At 44.8% G+C, this 1,132-nt stretch overlaps 1 protein-coding gene across 1 annotated transcript; it reads left to right on the top strand.

Annotated features, from left to right (window-relative positions):
* Window positions 1-476: 476 nt before the first annotated feature.
* LOC104774369 (probable aspartyl protease At4g16563) lies at window positions 477-1,103 on the top strand (the record flags this gene model as incomplete). Its single annotated transcript, XM_010498996.1, has 1 exon — window positions 477-1,103. A coding segment is annotated over exon 1 (627 nt), but the record flags the coding sequence as incomplete, so codon positions are not given.
* Window positions 1,104-1,132: the final 29 nt, after the last annotated feature.

Consider the following 1,132-nt stretch of genomic DNA (forward strand, 5'->3'; position numbering starts at 1 on the left):
ATCTCATCAATGAACAATGCAGTTGACTTCTTCCCATCATCAATAAGGAGTAGCCAGACAATGAGTTAAGACTTAAGATTATACAGTGCAAAGCTTTACCATACGACTGCGATTTGTGCTTATATGTAATGGTTATTGGTTAGTTTCCTGTCTAAATCTAATCCTAGGACTAACTCTGCATGCCACTCCTTTGGCATAATACACATACACATACACTACGAGTCTACGACTTTGTTTACGTTACAAAATTATGTGTACAAATATCCTCTTTTTTCAAAAGCATATAATATAAATATCTAGTTCTGCTGATATGACAGCCAAAAATAACGTATTTAAATCACCTTCCTAATTGTTTTTATAAAATAAAATAAAAAAAAAATGTAAATTGTCTTTGCTCTGTCCTATAAAAAAGACACTTGACCTCCTCTGCTTCAAATTCAAAACCAGTTTCCTTGGACATCACTGTTTCATCCGCCATGAATACTTGTTTGATCTTCTTCCTCTTCTACACAACAATTCTCAATTACTGTCTCTACTTCTCTGTTTCATCATCAACACCTCTTCTCCTCCATCTCTCTCACTCCCTCTCAACCTCAGAACACTCTTCCTCTCCTCTTCACCTCCTCAAATCATCCTCCTCCCGTTCCTCATCCCGCTTCCGCCGTCACCACCACAAACACCACCAAAAACAACAACTTTCCCTCCCTATCTCATCCGGCAGCGATTACCTCCTCTCCCTCTCCGTCGGCTCGTCCTCCTCAGCCGTATCCCTCTACTTAGACACCGGCAGCGACCTCGTCTGGTTCCCTTGTCGTCCTTTCACTTGCATCCTCTGTGAATCCAAACCAATCCCTCCTTCTCCTCCCTCCCCTATCTCCTCATCTTCCATCACCGTCCCCTGCTCTTCCCCTTCTTGCTCCGCCGCTCACTCCTCCCTTCCTTCCTCCGACCTCTGCGCTATCTCCAACTGCCCTCTTGATTTCATCGAGACCGGTGACTGCAACACTTCTTCTTACCCTTGTCCACCTTTCTACTACGCTTACGGTGACGGCTCTCTCGTCGCGAAACTCTACTCCGACTCGCTCTCTCTCCCTTCCGTCTCCGTCTCTAACTTCACCTTCGGCTGCGCTCA

The sequence above is a fragment of the Camelina sativa genome, unplaced genomic scaffold, assembly GCF_000633955.1.
Source record: "Camelina sativa cultivar DH55 unplaced genomic scaffold, Cs unpScaffold02600, whole genome shotgun sequence".
In the NCBI taxonomy this organism is placed as follows: Eukaryota; Viridiplantae; Streptophyta; class Magnoliopsida; order Brassicales; family Brassicaceae; genus Camelina; species Camelina sativa.